Source organism: Capra hircus, chromosome 11, assembly GCF_001704415.2.
Source record: "Capra hircus breed San Clemente chromosome 11, ASM170441v1, whole genome shotgun sequence".
Classification (NCBI taxonomy): domain Eukaryota; kingdom Metazoa; phylum Chordata; class Mammalia; order Artiodactyla; family Bovidae; genus Capra; species Capra hircus.
In genome coordinates, this window is record NC_030818.1 from 46948785 (window position 1) to 46966790 (window position 18006).

An 18006-nucleotide genomic window follows, 5' to 3' on the forward strand; every position below is an offset into this window, starting at 1 on the left:
CAGTCCATGGGATCGCAGAGACTCAGACACGACTGAGTGACTAACACTTTCAACTAAAATAACCAGTTAACTTAGAAGCTGAAAGAATGGTTCTCTTTCCTGGAGTTAAGGCCACTTATAAGATCAGAGAGACCATCTGCTTGAGACACAGAAGGTCTCAGTTCAAATTAGGGCAGCTAAAGGGAACCCCCTCGGAGGCCGTCCATTTGACTCCATACTCTGTGAGTGTTAAGAAACATCTAGGGCCACAGTAGAACCCAGGCTCACTCCAGGAAATCAAAGCGGCCTTTAAAAAGCAGAACAGGGACTTCCCTGGTGGTCCAGTGGTTAGGAATCCACCTTTCAACACCAGGGACATGGATTCTATCCCTGGTCTGGGAACTAAGATCCCACATGCTATAGGGCAACTAAGCCTGCACATGGCAACTAAGATCCAACACAGCCATAAATAAATATTATTTTAAAAGCCAGAACAAGGACAATACCAGAGTTCCCTTTCAATTCTAGAACTCGTGTTCCCCAATCCTGGGTCACTGACGAATGAATACGTGGAAGGTGCCTAGTCCAAAACAAGATGTACTGAAATACAATACACACTGTAATATAAAGACTTAGGGCTTCCCAGTTGGTGCTAGGGGTAAAGAACCCACCTGCCAACACAGGAGATGCAGGTTAGATCCCTGGGTTGGGAAGATCCCTTGGACGAGGGCATGGCAATCCATTCCAGTATCCTTGCCTGGGGAATCCTAAGGACCAGAGGAGCTGGTGAGTTACAGTCCATGGGGTTGCAAAGAGTCAGACATGAATAAAGCAACTTAGCACACACATGCAGCCTTCGGTTCAGTTCAGTTCAGTTCAGTCACTCAGTTGTGTCCGACTCTGCAACCCCATGAATCACAGCACGCCAGGCCTCCCTGTCCATCACCAACTCCCGGAGTTCACTCAGATTCACGTCCATTGAGTCCGTGATGCCATCCAGCCATCTCATCCTCTGTCGTCCCCTTCTCCTCCTGCCCCCAATCCCTCCCAGCATCAAAGTCTTTTCCAATGAGTCAACTCTTCGCATGAGGTGGCCAAAGTACTGGAGTTTCAGCTTTAGCATCATTCCTTCCAAAGAAATCCCAGGGCTGATCTCCTTCAGAATGGACTGGTTGGATCTCCTTGCAGTCCAAGGGACTCTCAAGCCTTAGTACCCCAAAAATGTAAAATACTGATTGAATGTAGTCAGAATAGAAATATTTTAGATCTCTTGGGTTAACTATTAAAATTCATTTGTTCTGTTTTTTGTTGTTTAACCTTTTCAGTGCAGCTACTAGAATGTTTGAACTACGTATGTGGCTCACAGTTTTGTTGGGCGGTGCTATGCAGCCCTGGGTGCCAGCTCCCTGTGGGCTCTCACCTGTGGCTGCTCTCACAAGTTCACCAAGAAACCCGAGGCACACCACTGACACAGGAACAGAGGCCGAGTAGAGCTAAACTCAGCTCAGAGTTCTGATCTGAACTGAAATCATCAGGGACTGGAGATGGGCCCAACACTCCACCAAGAACAGTTTCTGAAATAAAATGAGGATGAGTGCACCTCTGCCTGCAACTCAGGTTGGAATACCTTGAACCTGGGAACTCCCTCCAGTGTAGTTACGTAATCAGGGAGACATTTGGAGGGTCTCACAGCCGGTACGCTAAGGCGACAGAGATGCAGGCAGCCAGGGCTTCGTTTCCCAGAAGAAACTGCTTCTTCCACCTTGCTGCTAAAGAAGAGATGTTCTCAGTGAATGGAGTTCCAACACAATTTATTTTATTCATCAGCAGTCTGCCTAATGTGCATGCATGCTTAGTCACTTCAGTTGTGTCTGACTCTGTGCAACCCCAGAGACTATAGCCCGCCAGGCTTCTCTACCCATGGGATTTTCCAGGCAAGAACACTGGAGTGGGTTGCCATGCTCTCCTCCAGGGGATCCTCCTGACCCAGGGATCGAACTTGTGTCTCTTAGGTTTCCTGCATTGGCAGGTGGGTTCTTTACTACAGAACACTGGGGTGGACCTTCCCTTTGCTTTGATTCCACCCCACCCCAAGACCCATATTAGTCATCACATTTCCTTCCCTCTTGGAGCTTCATTACAGATGTTTATCCACAGAGGTCCACTCAGGCACAACTGAATGCAAGGCTATATTGGGGTGTTTTGCTGTCCTGCGGCTAAAAACCTGGCTACTAAAAAAGCAAAGGCACTGAACCCCTCTCAAAAACATCATCTGATTACTGGGTTAGTGGAGAGTGAAGACTGATGCAATTCTACGTCTGGCTGCATCAGCTGCTAGGTGAGGCAGGAAGTGAGCAAACTACACGGCACCAATGAAGCCTTTGAAGGCCGGAGCCACAGCATAGGCCATCTGTGGCCTGACCCTGCCACCCCAGTGCCCAGCATACAGAAAGCGCTCAGTGCCTGTTAACCAAAGGGAAAGAGAGAGTAGATCATAGAACACTCAGGCCTCCAGTTCCTGGGGTCAGTAGATTCCGAGAAAGAGAAATGACAGTCAGGAACTGGCCTGGCTCCATAGTACAACTTTGGTGTTGCTACGAGCTAGCCTGGCACCCACGACAAGACTACTGGGCTCTCCTGTGGATCATAAACAATCTCACATACCATCACCAGACAGGGGTACTCAGTGTTATTTTTGTTCAGTTGCTAAGCTGTATCCAACTCTTTGTGACCCCATGGAACTGCAGCATGCCAGGCTTCCCTGTCCTTCACTATTTTCCAGAATTTGCTCATATTCAGGTCGAGTCAATAATGCCATCCAACCATTTCATCCTCTGTTGCCCCCTTCTCCTCTTGCCCTCAGTCTTTCCCAGCAGCAGGGTCTTTTCCAATGAGTTGACTCTTTGCATCAGGTGGCCAAAGTATTGGAGCTTCAGCTTCACCATCAGTCTTTCCAATGAATATTCAGGGTTCATTTGCTTCAGGAGTGACTGTCTTGATCTCCTTGAGGTCCAAGGGACTCTCAAGAGTCTTCTCCGGAACAATTTGAAAGCATCAATTCTTCTGTACTCAGCCTTCTTTATGGTCCAGTTCTCACATCTGGTGCAGTACATGACTACTAGAAAAACCAATGGCTCAAGAGGTAAAGAATCCACCTGCAATGCAGGAAGTGCAGAAGACTCAGGTTTGATCTCTGGGTCAGGAAGATGCCCTGGTGAAGAAAATGGCAACCCAGTCCAGTATTCTTGCCTGGAAAATCCCATGGACAGAGGAGCCTGGTGGGCTACAGTCCATGGGGTCACAAAGAGTCGGACACAACTAAGCACACACATGCAACCCTAACCTTGACTATATGAATCTCTGTAGACAAAGTGAGGTCTCTGCTGTTTAATATGCTGTCGAGGTTTGTCACAGCCTTCCTTCCAAGGAGTGTCTTTTAATTTCATGGCTGCTGGGTGACGGTGATACAAACACCAGATGACTCTGTGATCATTTTGTCTCCATAAAACGGACAAAACATGAACGTCATCCAAACCACAAATAGGACCAGACACCTCCCTTCCCTGGCTGTTGAGTGACTGCTGCTTCTTTACAATCCCAGCTTTACAATCCCAGTCCTTACTTTCTCAGTGAAAATTAGGATGCTGGGTCACAGAATTCTGCTTCTTGATGACATCCAACCCAGAACAAAGCCTTCCCCAAAGCCCCAGACACTTAAGTCCTCTAAAGTCCTAACAGCCTTGGGCTGAGACTCCTCATGGCATGTGACGTCCTTCATTCAACGAATCAGTAAAACCCATTTTGGGGCTTCCCAGGCAGCTCAGTGATAAAGAATCAGCTGGCCAATGCAGGAGACACAGGTTTGATCACTGGTCCAGGAAGATTCCACAAGCTGCAGAGCAACTAAGCCCGAGCACCAGTTACTGAGCCTGTGCTTTAGAGCCCGGAGGCCGCAACTACCGAAGCCCTCTTGCCCCAGAGCTGGTGCTCCACATCAAGAGAAGTCACCGCAATGAGAAGCCTGAGAACCGCAACTGGAAAGCAATTACACTTCATCACAACTTGAGAAAAGCCTGAAGAGCAACAAAGACTCAGCACCGTCAAAAAGAAAAATAAATAAAACATAAAAAACAAACAAAATCAACTTTGTTCAGTTATGTGTTCTGAAGTCTTTGACTACAGGGAACTAAAAACCCTTAGCCATAAACATCCTTCCCGGGCTAGCAGTGCCAATGGCTGCCACTGTGCCTATATCCTGGAAAGCGGAGAAAGGAAATAAGCACAGGAGGGGAGAAAATTGGTGGCAGCGTAAGGACTGACTCGTGCAGAGGGCCTTCCCACAGCCAACCCCAGATTGTGCAATCTTCTGTGCCTTTCTCCCACTAAAAGAAAGCTCATTAGAAAAGAGAAATTTATTAATATTATAGGATTACCCATGAACCTACCCACATATACAATAAACCCGTTCACTAACTTCAGTATTTTAAAAATTACAAATTACTTGCGATTCAAGTTACAAACGGTGGACACAGCATTAAGGAACGCAAACTCTTCAGAGTCCTACAACCAACTGGAATGATGAGCCAGAAAAGCCTGTCCTGTTTTCCAGTGTCTGAACGTTGCTGAAAAAGTTACTTAAACTGAGCCTGTTTCCCACAGGCTCCACAACAGACACCACCAAACTCCTGTGAGATTACAGACTAAACGCCTGGGACACAACCTGTTCAAAGTAATGGTTAGGGCTCAGTCACCAGTCACTTGGAAACGCTTCCCACCTCACAGCCCCTCTTCCCTACTGAACTGACAGTTCCTCTGTCACTCTGTCTCACCCAAAAGGCTGGAAGCATCTGGGGCCCAGGAGGTGTCTTACTTGTCTCTGCTCTCTACCCTCTACTGCTGCTGCTGCTGCTAAGTCACTTCAGTCGTGTCCAACTCTGTGTGACCCCATAGACAGCAGCCCACCAGGGTCCCCCGTCCCTGGGATTCTCCAGGCAAGAACACTGGAGTGGGTTGCCATTTCCTTCTCCAATGCATGAAAGTGAAAAGGGAATGTGAAGTCGCTCAGTCGTGTCCGATCTCCGCGACCCCATGGACTGCAGCCTACCAAGCTCCTCTGTCCATGGGATTTTCCAGGCAAGAGTGCTGGAGTGGGGTGCCATTGCCTTCTCCGACCCTCTACTAGTCCCCACTAAGAACTGGCACATGAAGGGGACTCAGCAAAGGCTTGATGACTGAAGAATATAAAACTTGAGTGCTGGGGCCTCCCTGGTGGCTCAGTGATAAGAGTTGGCCTGCCAATGCAGAGACAGAGGTTCAATCCCCAATCAGGGAAGATCCTACACACTGAAGAGCAACTAAGCTCATGAGTCACAAGTACTGAGCCTGTGCTCTACAGTCCAAGTTCCGCAACAAAGAGAAGCCAAAGCAATGAGAAGCCCGCACAGCAACAAAGACCCAAGACAACCAAAAATTAATGAAACTTAAAAAAAAAAAAAGTCAGCTGAAATCAAAATTGAATAGGTTCAAATTCAAGTGATTTCTTTTCCCCTTTAATGCCTCCCAGATATGTGGCAGCTTAATTTGGATATAAACCTTTCCCGAACACCAGGTTTGCAGCTTCTCCTGTGCCCCGGGACTGACCACAAACCTGCAAATGGGGTCCATCCAACAAGACCACATTTACTAATGACTTCACTGAAGAAACTTAAATCAAAATTTACTTCTAGAACAAACTGCTATGTGTACCTGAAACACAGCAGGTGTTTAAAGAAGGAAAACCTCACATTCAGTTAAGGGAACTGCACTTGGCTCACAGGTGTGAAGGCCTATGAAACCCACTGCGCATTTACTTGTGCTGTGGAACATGCAGGTGTTTTTCAGAAATGTAGTTTAACTTTGTTGTTTATCTTTATCCCTGAATTTAACTTCAGAGATTTTAAGGATCATATCAAGAAGCAGTTTTATCAAGTTTTTCTCAACTAAGACCAAGTGTCCAGTTTGTGTAAAAACTATGTACCATCCAGACCAAAATAGTCTTGGAGAAAAATAAAGGACTCCTAAGATATGCAGATGACACCACCCTTATGGCAGAAAACGAAGAGGAACTAAAAAGCCTCTTGATGAAAGTGAAAGAGGAGAGTGAAAAAGTTGGCTTAAAGCTCAACATTCAGAAAACTAAGATCATGGCATCTGGTCCTATCATGTCATGGGAAATAGATGGGGAAACAGTGGAAACAGTATCAGACTTTATTTTTGGGAGCTCCAAAATCACTGCAGATGGTGACTGCAGCCATGAAATTAAAAGACGCTTACTCCTTGGAAGGAAAGTTATGACCAACCTAGACAGCATATTCAAAAGCACAGACATTACTTTGCCGACTAAGGTCCGTCTAGTCAAGGCTATGGTTTTTCCAGTAGTCATGTATGGATGTGAGAGCTGGACTGTGAAGAAGGCTGAGCGCTGAAGAACTGATGCTTTTGAACTGTGGTGTTGGAGAAGACTTTTGAGAGTCCCTTGGACTGCAAGGAGATCCAACCAGTCCATTCTGAAGATCAGCCCTGGGATTTCTTTGGAAGGAATGATGCTAAAGCTGAAACTCCAGTACTTTGGCCACCTCATGCGAAGAGTTGACTCATTAGAAAAGACTCTGATGCTGGGAGGGATTGGGGGCAGGAGGAGAAGGGGACGACAGATGTTGAGATGGCTGGATGGCATCACTGACTTCATGGACGTGAGTCTGAGTGAACTCCGGGAGATGGTGATGGACAGGGAGGCCTGGCGTGCTGCAATTCATGGACTCCCAGAGTTAGACACGACTGAGACTGAGACTGAACTGAACAGCAGGTTTCCTAACAATGTGTGAGCCAACTATTTTTAAAGACCACCTTGAGAGTGAAAAAGAAGGAATTCAGCAAGGAAAAGAAAGCCTCTTCAAAGCTCAGTCCTGATTGATTGAGCCTGAAACTTGATTTAGCAGGAATTCTGACGCCTCTAAGTTTGGTAGCTATAATCCAAGCTTCAAAACAGAGGGCAAGGCAAGTGACATGACCGTCTAAGGATTGTGCAAAGTCAGCACTGGGGGATTAGGGCTCTCAACACAAACACCTTTACAGCAGGATGGATTAATGAGTCCCATCTAGAATCATCACTGAGTTGCTCACGGCCTTTCTGTTGCCATCTGTGAAGCTTTCTGGATGATTCACTGCTCGTTGGGCCCACTGTGAAGATTACACACTGGGAGAACACAGGAAAGTCAGGTGACCCATTTTACTGCTTGTCAGCTTCCATGACTGAGGGTCTGACTAGCATAAAACTTGGGGATAATCTGTGACTTTTGTTCAGCTGTGTTAGTCTCCATTAATAAAGAAAATCGATGTCTTGTTTGACAAAAGTTCTATGAAATAAAGCTGTTACCAAGCTCTCTCAGAAATAAAGGAAATATTTATCTACTCTTTGGCTCAAGATTTGAGTGAATCCCACCCCTTATCAAAGATCCAATGTAAATTAAGTGAGCAAAACTGATTCCTATTTTACTGTAAATGGACACAAATTCTGTAACAAAGACAAAGAGCCAAAATGGCACCATACTGTTTTATTTCAACCTTCAAACAATATAAAGAGGTAACAACTTCTGATGCCAAACCATGCAAAATAACAATAAAGGAACGAAAAAACTATTAACAACAAAAAGACAGTCATTGAAAGGTGCTTCACAGCAGTGCTTTGGCAGTTCTGGCAAGTATTTCTGTCCAATGGCTTCAACACAAAGAGTCTGAATGAACCCATGACCTCAGCTGAAGAACTCCCACGCCCTCCCCTGGTAGTTCACACATTCTGAGTCATCACACACCACACCCTATACCCGCCAGACTTATATTTTTATAGTTCACCTCTTAGAACTACGTACTGTGCGTAATTGCAACAAAAACTAAAAAACAAAACAATGTGGTAGAAAAGTAAACGAACTCCTATGTTTCCAGTAAGGCATCAGGGGATCGCTGCTGGCTGTGCCCTTCATTTCACCAGTTTGAAGAAACGTTTGACTTATATTTCTCAGCAAACCCAATATTCAGAAGCTTAACCAGCAGGCTCAAGTTAAAAGTTTAAAAGACAGTCCTTTTTTTTTTTGGTAAATGTTTCATATAAAACATGAAATCAAGTTCCACTTTATTAAAAAAAAACAACTGAGCATTTTTAATAGTAAAAATATATATATGTTTATATCTCTCTTTTTAAAAAGACATTTAATAACAATACTTCAGAAGACTGGATTTAACCCTCAACCCCTCACCCTGCCAAGCTATCCACCTGGCACAGATACATTAAGGCAAAGGCTCAGAGAGGCGTGGCCACCTTGGCGGTGGGCTGGGGACGCGAGAGGAACACACTTCACTCCTGCAGGGCCCGTTCAGAACGGCTTCTCCCTCATGTTCACCGAGCCGTCCTGCATCCCGAAGTAGACTCTCTCCGCCATGTTGATGAACAACCCCGTGTCCACCACACCTGTGGGATGAAGGGCAGAAGGAAGTGTTAAGTTTCAGCCTCCCAAGGCAAGAAGAAAACCAGGATCACTGGGTGCGTAGGAGTGACCACCTTCAACAGCACTAGACAAATGATACATCTAAAGATGCTCCTATGATTTTTCCAGTGGTCATGTGTGGATGTGAGAGTTGGACTGTGAAGAAAGCGGAGCGCCGAAGAATTGATGCTTTTGAACTGTGGTGTTGGAGAAGACTCTTGAGAGTCCCTTGGACTGCAAGGAGATCCAACCAGTCCATTCTGAAGATCAGCCCTGGGATTTCTTTGGAGGGAATGATGCTAAAGCTGAAACTCCAGTACTTTGGCCACCTCATGCGAAGAGTTGACTCATTGGAAAAGACTCTGATGCTGGGAGGGATTGAGGGCAGGAAGAGAAGGGGACGACAGAGGATGAGATGGCTGGATGGCATCACTGACTTCATGGACGTGAGTCTGAGTGAACTCCGGGAGTTGGTGATGGACAGGGAGGCCTGGCGTGCTGCGATTCATGGAGTCGCAAAGAGTCAGACTCGACTGAGTGACTGGACTGGACTGGACTGAACTGAACTGAAAGATGCCCTGCCTCAGGGCCTTTGCTCACACTGTTGCCTTTATCTGGACCAGTCATCTTCTCAGAGAGCCCCTCCATCGTGACTCTAAGTGCTCCCATTCCCGTGATGCTCAATCACACTATCAGCCTTAGAAGCTTTTCCCACAAAGGGCTGAAAGATAGCTTGCAATGCATATTCAAGATGAATAAACTCTCCAGATCAGTAAGACAACAGACAATCTAGTGGAAAAATGGGCAAAAGACTTAAGAGATACGTCACAAAAGAGATACTTCTCCAAAACAGCCAATAAACATAGAAAAACAGTGCTCAAACTAGTCAATAGAGAATGCAGAGACTTCCCCAGCAGCCCAATGGTTAAGACTCTGCTCCGCCAATGCAGGGGACATGGGTTCTGTCCCTAGTCGGGGAAATAAGGTCCCAGACGCTGCAAGGTGTGGCAAAAAAATTGAAAAAAAAAAAAAAAAAGGAATAAAATAAAGGATTTTTTTAAAAAATGAGAATGCAAATCAAGATACCACTACACACTCAACAGGATGAGTATAATGAAATTTGACTAGAATGTAAAGACACTCCCACACACTGACTATAGGAGTAAATCTGAAGAAAACCATGCTGGAAAATGTTTCTCGGTCTATCTTCTGAAGCTGAACATATTCATACCTGATGATCCAGCAACTCTACTCCTCAGTATATATCAGATATATGTATATGATCCTCACAAGATATGTAAGAGAATGTTCCCAACAGCTAAAAACTAGAAACACCCAAATGCCCATAAGAGTCGAATGGATATACAGACGGTTTTTCACACACAAAAATGACGGTATACTATTCAGTAATGCAAATTAACTACAACTGTTAGCAAGCTTTACTGAAAATATTTCATAAACACACACACTACAGTGAGATAATACTGTTCAGCTCCTGATGGGCCCAGCCTGTAGCGAAGCACACCAGCACGCACTTCAGGCAGAAGGGAGACTACCGCCGTCCATGGAAGGCAGCTCTGCGCTCTCTGGCAAAGGCAGGTACACTTATTCTTTCAACTGGTAATCCCCTTCTGAGAAAGGGTTGGAACCGAATATCTGCTCACATGGATCTGCCTAAATAAATTATGTGAGAGTCACAAGATGGAATGCATATTATTATTAAGAAACAAAAGAATGAGGAAGTTCTTTTGTGAACCATTATATAATAACCTTCAAAGTGGGGAAAAAAACAGGAAAATAGGAAGACAGAGAAAAAACAGGAAGCAAAACATGCGCCAAGTATGCTGTCAACTGTGTAAACAAAGAGATCGGGGTGGGGGAGCTGACTTCTGTTTATGTAAGATCAACTCAAGAAGGACACACACAGACTAGGGCACACACACAAGCACACGCACAAGGACACACAACTTTGGAAGCACTGGCTGTCTTCAGACAGGGGGAAAGTGGAGGGATGGAAGACAGAGACTTTTCACTATATACTCTTAAATTTTTGAAGTATGTAAATTCAAAAGGACAAAAAAATTTTCAAAAAGAGCCCTGCATACATGAATGAAATCATCTCCCAGCACTGCGCCGACACGACAGGGGCCTCCCAAGGACATGCCCAGTGGCCACCAAGACCCAGGCTTCTCAAAAACTCTACTGAGTCAAAAAGTTCCTTAGAGTTTTTCCATAACATTTCAAGGGAAAATCTGAACAAACTTTTGGGCCAACCCAATATAACATAAGGTGACAGCTTCCACCTGATTCAAGAGAAAGCCAAACTGAGTTCAGAAGAGACTTCAACGATTTAAGAGTAGAGGTGCAGGGAAGCTGTCAAAGGTCTGATCTCAAGAGCCACTTCTCTTCAGGTTATCAGGATGCTGGGAGTGACTAACCCATTCCTACACCCATCCCCAGATTAGTGGAAAGGGGAGAGGTGGCTTGGTTTGAACAGGGGGAAAGAACCCCACTGGCTTTGGCCCTTCTCTGCTCCAGGTGTAGCAGTGGAACACCCAAGGGTGTGGCAGCCAGGGGACAGTTCTGCTGCCCTCTAGGTGTCCTCACACAAATGGACGTGCATGGGACACAGGCAGGGTGACAGAGATAGACAGGGAAACGTTCCCTCCCCTCCTCCCTTGACCCAGGTCCAGCATCATGTATTACAACAGACCAAAGAGGAAGAGAAAAAGAGAATGAGAGAGCAAACCACATGGATGACCCAGAGGCACTGTGCTAAATAATTCAGCATCTAGCTTCTCTGTTTACACTGTCTGTTCCTAATGAAGCTCTGAACTTCTCTAGGATGTAGCTTCTGCTGACTGAGGTCAAAGGACGTCTCAGTGCCTCAGTTAGCCTCGAAAGGTCTGAGCAGGTGCACCAGAGCCCCCTGGTGGGCACTGCAAGTACTCCTGCCCACAGGGCCCCCTGCGTTTGCATTATCGCTAGGGCTAATTCTTCCAGATTATCAACAGCGACCTGGAAGAAGAACTCCCTGTAACACAGGGCACAGCACCTCCAGCACCTCGCAGGAATCTAACGAGCGTGGGCGAACTGAGTCATTCTTCTCCAGAGAACAGGCCAGAATCAAAGAGGTGACAGTCAAGCTCTTTGCAGAGAGTGTGTTTATTTCAAGGCAAGCCCCCTGACACACCATCGGCCCCATGCCTGCCCCAATTGAAATGGGTTGTGAAATGGCAACTAACAAAGCTGCTAAGTGAGCAGTAACTGTTTTCAGGAGGAAAAGGCAAAGTTAGAAATTCCAAACATGTTATAAAGCAAATTCTTCCCACACAAGTCTCAAAGCCAAAGCCACTGTGCTTCCCATGGCCAGAGGCAGGGGACGGCTATGAAGAGCCTGGGTGTCTACACTCAGGAATATATGTTACCTGGGATCATTTTGATGGCTATGTTCACGTCACTCCATTTGTGGACCCGGTCAAACTTCCAGTCCAGGATAAAGTTCCCATTATCCGTCACCACAGGACCCTAGAAGATAATTGCCCACAATGACGAGATGATATAGATTCAGGCAGGCAGAGGGGGCAGGAGAGTGGAGGTGATAACCAAGGACAAGTATCTTAAGCAACCCACTCCAACCAGTACTCCCACCTCATGCTTTCTATTACTAGAAGGCAGTGCTATGAAGCAGTAATGAGCAGGAGTCCTGAAGCCACTGAGGCAGATATCTCACAGGGGCCATTTTCCTCTGTGAGCCTCAGATTCCTCTATGGCAAGAAAGGGATAATGAAACCTACCTCCTTCGGCAGCTCACGCATAAACCACATGGGTAAGCATTTACCACAGTGAGGGCACAGTGATGCTTAGCCATCATTAGAGTGAGAAACTATAGCAAGAGAACAGACAACCAATATGGCTCAGTGCTCCCAGAGCTTTACACTGAGAACCATCAGTGATGCAACGTGAGACAACTTTCCCCCCAAATCAGGCAGACCCAACAAAAAGATGGAGCAGTGAGGGGTCCTGGGGTCACAGCGGCTGGGGGTACTTTTAGTTAATTAACCCAGTATCACACAGCAGCTTTGGACACTAGAAAGCATATAGGACCACAAATGTTGCCAGAACACAAAGACTGCTCTGCAAAATGGGGGAGTGGGAGCCCAGAAAGAACACACAAAAGCAAGATGCTGGGCTCTCGTGTGGAGGAACCCCAGCTCTGAGAGAGAACCCTGACAACCTCTTCTTGAATCCTCAGCTACTCAGGGAGCCAGAGTTGGAGCTCGGTGTAACAACTATGATTAAGACTGTGGTTTTTTAAAAAGTCACAAAACGCCAGGAAGAAAATACATTAAAATAAAATAAAAGTTCATCAGGTAAGAGTTACAGATAAGTTGCTTTCTCTCCTGTATGTTTCAAATTTTTATATGTAGTTCTGTCTGCAACTACAGTTAATTTTTGAATTATTACTTCTGCCTGTTTAAGTGTAAGAAAAAAAGTTCTGTTCAACCCACTTTAGAAGCTGAAGTGAAGTGTTTGGACTAAGTATCTGGAGTGTATTTCTGGGGAGGAGCTTACATCCCCCAAGGAACTCTACTTCATTTAACCACAGGATGAGAAAAGAGGAAAAAAGAAAATCATACCACAAAACCTGAATAACTCTCTGCCCCAGGAGGGACTCCCCAAACCCATTTTTAGCAGCTGTTAGAGAGATCCAGGTACAAAGATCAGATCACCCGAGGAGCATCAGATTCCAAGGGACAGAAAATGTGCCCATTTGTACAGGGAATATACAGTGTGTTAAGTATAGTCTTGTCTACATGAGTTTGAATATGGAAACTGATAAAGCCAGTGCTCTGAAAATAAGCCAAAAAGAACTTCCATGGTGGCACAGTGGATTAAGAATCTTCCTGCCAATGCAGGGGACAAGGGTTCTATCCCTGGCCTGCAAAGATTCCACACGCCGCATGGCAACCAAGCCCATGTGCCACAGCTACTGAGCCCGTGTGCTGCAACTACTGAAGCCCACGCACTTAGAGTCTGTGCTCTGCAACAAGAGAAGCCACCACAACGAGAAGCCCACGCGTCTCGAGTAGCCCTGACTCGCCAACACTAAAGAAAGCCCTTGAGCAGCAATGAAGACACAGTGCAGCCGATAAATAATCCACAGAAGCCACCTGCCCAGTCTGGGTATAGAAGACCTAACGGAAGCAGAAGGACAGGCCGAGAGCCTGGGACACCTCCCAGAAACCTTCCAGCCACTCACTGCCTTGTTGACGGCCATCCGAAGTTCAATCACACCCCCAAACTTCTGGGTCACAGTTCGGCTCACTGGGACATAGGCCATAGGGATGACCTCAATGGGGATGCCCTTGTGCCACTGATCCCCGAGGTTCTTTGAATCTTTCCTGGAAAGAAAAGAGTCAGAAGTACAACAGATGTCAATAAGCTCAGCGGTACAGACATGCCAAATTCAGGCATGGAGTTACTAACGAGGTGAGAGGGCAGGGCCAAGTGTACAGGGCTTTAAACAGACTGGCTGTGCTCTACTGTTTTTAAAAAAAGTATGTGAAGTAAATATGACAAAAATGTTAAAACCTGGATATGACTGGCTTGTGGTTAAACAGGTGTGAGGAACATAACCATTTATGCTCTTCCTACAGCTGTAATTTTTTTTTAATTAACATGCTCAGCACAAGTGCCTTCTAGTAGACTCTGAGAGCCTGGTCAAAGACTGTCCACAACACAAATCACATGCGGCACAGGGGAGGCAGGGGTGCCCAGGGGCAGGCTTGACCTGCTTCCTCCGAGACTCCTTGCAGGGAGCAAATGGAGCCAATGAGTGGTCAATAAGGACATGCTCTGTTAACGAGTGTGACATCTGTTTCCTCTTTCCAGCGGACACAAGAAATAGCAGTATTTTCCTTCAGCACCAAAGCAGAACATAATTGTCCAAGGCACTCTCCTGAGTCACAGGAAGGAGTGCCCCTCCCTCCAGCTCTTTTTCTCCTCCATAAAATGCGGGCTGGCGTCTGAGGCACCTCCTCAGTGGACAGTTCAGAAACACTGAACATCGTACCTGAAATCGGCAATCACAATGAATCGACTGGCATTGCCAGCCACAATCTTCTCCTGGGTTAGGCAGCCTCTGGGGAATGGGGAAGAAGCAAAGGAACAAACATGGGGCTAAGTAAGACAAAATCTGAATTTGGGAACTAAAGTCAGATATAGGAAACCAAAATCCATTCAGTTTTGACACTTAGAAATTTAATTTTTAATTCTTAAAGGAACAGCCCCCGAACTCTATCACACCGTGCAGATTGTGTCTCCTGCCCTCAGCCCCCCAAAATTCATCTGGTGAAGGCCTAACCCCTAACGTGACTATATGTGAAAGACGAGGTCTCTAAGGAAGTAACTGTGGTTCAATGAGGTTACTGAAGTGGGGCTCTGCTCTGATTAGGATGGATATCCTTCTAAGATGATACCAAAAAGCTCTTTCTCTCCCTCCACCACAGGAGGCTACACTGAAAAGGTGGCCATTTCCAAGCCCAGGGCTTCAGAACTGTGACAAACAAATTTTTCCCTTGAAGTCACCACGTCTAAGATTTTTGTTATGGCACCTGGGCTAAGACCTGCTGCTTCCAGTAAATGGACTGTGGAAGCAGGAGTCTGTGTCCGGGAGAAAGGGTTCCCAGTGGGGCCACAGGCATAACCCAACCAAGATGCATCTGCTAAGGAGCACTGTGCCTGGGGGAGGTCATGTGACTGTGGCATGAAGGGGAGGAGTAAGGACAAGCTTTGAACAACCTGCCCTTTCAGCCATCTGACAGCCAGTTAGGAAGCACAGTGAGACTTTAAGCACATTTTGTGTCACTCCAGAGTCTGGTTGATTACAAGAACGAGGAGACAGGGACTTCACCTTCTTCAGCTCACCACTTCCTAACTCCCCAAAATTAACACTCAAGAAACACCCAATAAATGTTTTCCAAAGGAATGAATACACACATCACTCCCTGCTCAGAGCCCACAGACCTAGTAATCTAGTCCCAGTAATGTGTTTGCTTTAGGCTGTGCAATTTTTTTTTGTTTTGGCTGTACAATTTTTAAAGTTGGAATTAGCAGAAGGCAGCAGACAGAGAACCCATTAAGATGAATCACTTCATTGACCAGGCTCGGGTCCCTGTCACCAGACTGCTACTAACAACCAGAAATGCCCAGCTGGCTCTACAGGCTTATGCCATCAACATCCAAGAAGAAAGACAAACTCGTGTGCATCCCAGAGGCACTGTGCTTATCCTGCATTCCACTTGGCTTTGCTAAGGATTAACTGGCAGATACTTGGCCAAAAAAAAGGCCCCACAACTCACCCACCACCCTTGATGAGGTTGAGGTCAGCGTCGACTTCATCAGCACCATCGATGGCAAGATCGATCTGTGTTGAAGAAAGATACAAAAACCACTGAGACCCTCCTGAGGGCAGGCTCTGTGCTAAGCATCAACCTGCAACAGCTCATTAGACCCCAGCTGCCCTGTTAGTCAAGCAGTTATTATTCCTATTTAACCAGTTAGGAAACTAAGACTCTCAGTGGTTAAGTTATTCCACTAGGGTCATGAGGAAACACATATGGACCACACCTGGGTGCAGCTCTCATCCATTACTTTATACTTCCTCTACTCTTTGATGGGATTCTCTTTGGACAAGCTGGAATTACTGAGCATGCAATCTCAGTGTAACTTCACCTCCAAATATAGAAAGAGATATATAGTATATCTGTGGGATTAAAATTTCCTTGGAAGCAGGCAATAATGGAAAAAAGTCTGAGAAGCACTGATTTAGAAATGTCTGAACTAATATGGCAAAGACACAGGTATGGTGACACACATCTGATGTGATTTAAAATTGGAAAATTTCTGAGATCCCACCCCCATGATCCCACTAAAGCACCTGTCTGGGCTTGCCCACTGCCTTTAATGGGAAGTTCCACTGCCAGCCCAAAAGCAGTGAAGGAGGAGAATAGGTTCATTCATGTTTCAAAATCTGAAGTCAAGGAAGAGAGATATATTGATACTTCTCATCACTCCTGGGACTCTGCATGGACCATATGGGAGCCTCAGGAATGGTTTTTCTAAAAACATCAGTATAAAGAAGGAAATGGCAACCACTCCAGTATTCTTGCCTGGAAAATCCCATAGACAGAGGAGCCTGGTGGGTTACAGTCCATGGGGCCACAGAGCTGGACAGGTCTGAGCGACTGAGCACACATAAAGCCTCAGGGTGCAAATTCAGTTTAAGCTGCAAGTCAGAAGTTGCCTGATATGGAGCCACCAAAACTTCAGTGGGGCAGCCTCACTTCCGCCTTTTTACAAGGATGAAGTGACAGCCCATGATGTTCCTCCTCACCCTGCACTGACCCCTGCTGCACCACAGCCAGCTCTCTGGGGACTGGAGGGAGGCAATCTTTTCTGCGTGGGTCCCATGTCCAGCTTCAGCCCAAAGTATTCTATCACTTGGTCCTAGACACCCCAGCCAGTCTGGGCGCTGTCCACATATGCCCACATGCTAGCCTGGAGCTGCTCCCAGGGTTCCCATCCTGGCTGGAATGCTCTCTCCTGCCCTTGCCACCTAGCCATCACAGCTCTGCTCAAATTTTCACCTCTTCCCACAAACCCCCTCTAAGCAGCAGCACTCTAGAGCTGGAAGCACCTGAATTCATCCTCAGGCTCTGCCACTTACAAGAAGCAAGGCCTCAGGCAAACACTTTGCCTTCTCCATGCCTTTCTCACATTTGTAAAATGGGATGGTAATGGGAGGGTAATAGTTCCCACCTTCCAGACTACAGGAGCTTAAATACAGGTGACCCTGAACAACAGGGTCAGGTTTGAACCGCGCAGGTCCACTTAGAGGCAGATTCTGTCCCCCACATGTGCACTGCAGTACTATGTGATCCATGGTTGGCTAAATACACACATGCAGAACCACGAATACAGAAGGCCAACTATGGCACTCAAGCATCTGTGGATTCTGGTTTTCACAGTGGGTCCTGGAACCAAGCCCCTTGGACACTGAGGGATGACTGTGGTTTAATACAGACCAGCACTTAGTAGAATAACTGTACACAGTGAGGGCTCAAGAAATGCCAGCTGTGAGGATGCTCCACACTCTCCTCAACGTCAGCCTCTGGATTGCTCGTGCGCTCGATCGTCTTAATCAAAAAACTTCTGTTTTCAAAGGCCCATAAGCATGGGCCTCAGACAATTGCTTCTTCTCTCCAATTAGCGGTAAACTCCAAGGGCCAGCCTGCTCATAATACATGCCTGTGTGAGGGCTGCAGGAAGTCCTGGGTCCCTGCTGCTGCTGCTGCTGCTAAGTCACTTCAGTCGTGTCAACTCTGTGTGACCCCAGAGACGACAGCCCACCAGGCTCCCCCATCCCTGGGATTCTCCAGGAAGAACACTGGAGTGGGTTGCCATTTCCTTCTCCAATGCATGAAAGTGAAAAGCAAAAGGGAAG

The 18006-nt window shown here is 46.4% G+C and overlaps 1 protein-coding gene across 1 annotated transcript in view; it reads right to left on the reverse strand.

Moving 5' to 3' along the window:
* The window catches only part of RPIA (ribose 5-phosphate isomerase A), a 35162-nt gene continuing 24708 nt past the window's right edge, over window positions 7553-18006 (reverse strand). Inside the window, exons 5-9 of the mRNA XM_005686690.3 lie at window positions 15863-15927; window positions 14575-14643; window positions 13762-13903; window positions 11927-12026; window positions 7553-8482 (exon numbers count right to left, since the gene is read on the reverse strand). Of these exons, the coding sequence (XP_005686747.1) occupies window positions 8388-8482; window positions 11927-12026; window positions 13762-13903; window positions 14575-14643; window positions 15863-15927 (471 nt within the window). The 3' untranslated portion in view covers window positions 7553-8387. The remainder of the gene's footprint in view (window positions 8483-11926; window positions 12027-13761; window positions 13904-14574; window positions 14644-15862; window positions 15928-18006) is intronic.